General features: G+C 42.5%; 1 protein-coding gene across 1 annotated transcript; it reads right to left on the reverse strand.

Moving 5' to 3' along the window:
- Positions 1-213: 213 nt before the first annotated feature.
- Positions 214-2,022, reverse strand: LOC118416320 (death-associated protein kinase 1-like). The gene is made up of 5 exons (XM_035821410.1): positions 1,975-2,022; positions 1,093-1,236; positions 748-987; positions 302-401; positions 214-233 (listed from the first exon to the last, which is right to left on the reverse strand). The coding sequence occupies exons 1-5, from the start codon at positions 2,020-2,022 to the stop codon at positions 214-216; spliced, it is 552 nt and encodes a 183-aa protein (XP_035677303.1).
- Between the last annotated feature and the right edge of the window lie 210 nt (positions 2,023-2,232).

Raw genomic sequence — 2,232 nt, forward strand, 5'->3', positions numbered from 1 at the left:
CGAATACAATATATTTCACCATACCTATGGTATGGCTGAAATATAAATAGAGCTGGCCAGGAGGTATCATTCATACGTACATTAACCATATCATTGGGACCGTTTGCTCAATGCATCATCAGTGACCGTTCGCTGGTCTTAAGTTTAAAAAAATGTCAGTAAATAGAAACTAAAGCGGGAAAAATGTTCGCCAAATATCAATACAATTTCACATCAGTTCTGGTAACTTCTACCTTTTACAAGATCCAGACAGGAACATAAATCCAAAAATTACATAGTCTAAGACTTTGATTATTTTTACCTGCAGATAATGCCACTTGGTCTGCATGGCTGGCCACCAAGATGACGTCAGGCTGCCGGTCCGGGTTGCAGGACTTGATGAAACACAACCACCAGTGAACCTGTAGGGCAGATATGGCTTTTCTTAAACCAACATGTAGTTCAATATTATATGTATTTTGAGCATTGCAAGGTGTTTTGCTGGAAGCAAGTCAAGGGAGCTCAAGAACCTGTTATATTAGAACTTACCAGCATCCGCAAAATGTTTTGCGGAAAACATGAGGACATGCGGGTGTCGTTACAAAAATATCAGCTACATTTATATCAGCGAAAACCTAATACAAATTGTTGTCACGCAGCAGAAGATCAATATCAAAGCTGTACTTTTCCCTTAAGCCCACAATATTAGCATTAAGTCAAGCATCTGCACTTGTAACTTTGTCTTTTATCTTTAACTGGTTATTGTACCTGTTTTTCTTGGGTGTTTTCACTGTCCGTGATGTTGTACAGCACAATGAAGACGGTGTTCTCTGCATCCATGAACATATTGTGGGTCACCGCGTACTCTGACTGACCAGCAAAATCCCACACACTGATCTCCCCCACCCCTGGAACATGGAACGTTCCAATATCCACCCCTGGGGTGGGGTCGTGAGGTTGGCTCAATGGCCGTCGGGAGAGTCTTTGGATCAGTGCAGACAGCAGGCCCTGGTGTGCAACATTTTAGTAAAAGTAAGAATAAAAAAATGTGTTTCTCCATGAAATAGAGTTAATTAGGATTTGACCGATCATGGATAAAGTAAATTAGCTTACCTTTGTGAGACTTTGTTTTAGAGTGGACTTCCCAGTTGTCTCATTCCCTCCTATGAACACCTTAAACCTGTTGACCTTCATCCCGCCTGACTGCTGCAGCAGCTCGTGGTAGGATTTTTCTTGCTTTAGCTTTTTCTCGAAATTCTAAAGGTGACAAATGTATGATTATCAATGATCATGGCGTACTATGTTTCCGAACTTGTCGCAGAACAAACATTAAATGCATTTGATATTTGTACAGGATACCTGGCGATACTATTCAAAAGGCTATTATCAATAGTACAAAGCTAAACTCTCTTCCTATACAAAAGTACACGCAGATCAAATTTTCAGCGACCACTGTTGCCTTCTTCAGGATCAATACTGATGACCAATCACTTCAGAACGTAAAATCGTGGATACGTGACATAATCTATTGGTCGTACGTGCCATGAAGTTTATAACGCCCACCGTCTCTGTTCAATGATGGCTGGACTACCCTGATGTATATGACCTCCTTTCTACCTCTTACAAAGTAGTCCTGTTCAGTGTCTAGTATTCAAAAGGCCGTTGATCAGATGTCAAGAAATGTACACTATGAAAATGGATCAAGAAAAGTTGTGTTGGCAGCTTTTCATTTACCTTCAAATGCAGTCGAGTCTTCGAATCCTGTGTGTAATTCAAGGGAGTCTTTCCCTCCTGTAGTGGAAAACATGAAAGATATGTAATATCTTGCTGTTACGGTCTGCACACACACTGTGTCGCAAGTGTGCAGACCGTAGGCACTTTCCTTCTAACAACACGGAACCTGTGACCTGCACTGAGCCAAAGGATGCAATCGGAAGTTCTGCAAACTCGATCCATGTTAGCTCCTCCCACCGAAAGGTAAACAATGCTGCTCACCCCGCCCATGATGACGAACTGGGAAGCAACGTTAGCGGCGAATGCCATGACAAGCGTCACAGTGAGAATGAACAAATCGAATGTGAAAGATGCCAAAAATGGATGTGTGCACCGTGTATGAAGATGCCTAAGGCTATGCTTAATGCACTCATCAAGCACCGATCTCTACACTGGTATTGCTCCACCTGCGAGCCACTAGCAGTGGAAGGAGCACGATCCGGTGCAGAGACAGAGAACGGATTTGACGAGCCGACGATA

Source organism: Branchiostoma floridae, chromosome 5 (genome assembly GCF_000003815.2).
Source record: "Branchiostoma floridae strain S238N-H82 chromosome 5, Bfl_VNyyK, whole genome shotgun sequence".
Classification (NCBI taxonomy): domain Eukaryota; kingdom Metazoa; phylum Chordata; class Leptocardii; order Amphioxiformes; family Branchiostomatidae; genus Branchiostoma; species Branchiostoma floridae.

Bases quoted from the DNA above. Each gene is read 5' to 3' on its own strand.
- LOC118416320 (XM_035821410.1), bottom strand. From the start codon at position 2,022: ATGGCATTCGCCGCTAACGTTGCTTCCCAGTTCGTCATCATGGGCGGG. The intron at 1,237-1,974 runs GTGAGCAGCATT...TGTCACCTTTAG, and splicing joins AGTTCGTCATCATGGGCGGG to AATTTCGAGAAAAAGCTAAA. The intron at 988-1,092 runs GTAAGCTAATTT...GTTGCACACCAG, and splicing joins TAAAACAAAGTCTCACAAAG to GGCCTGCTGTCTGCACTGAT.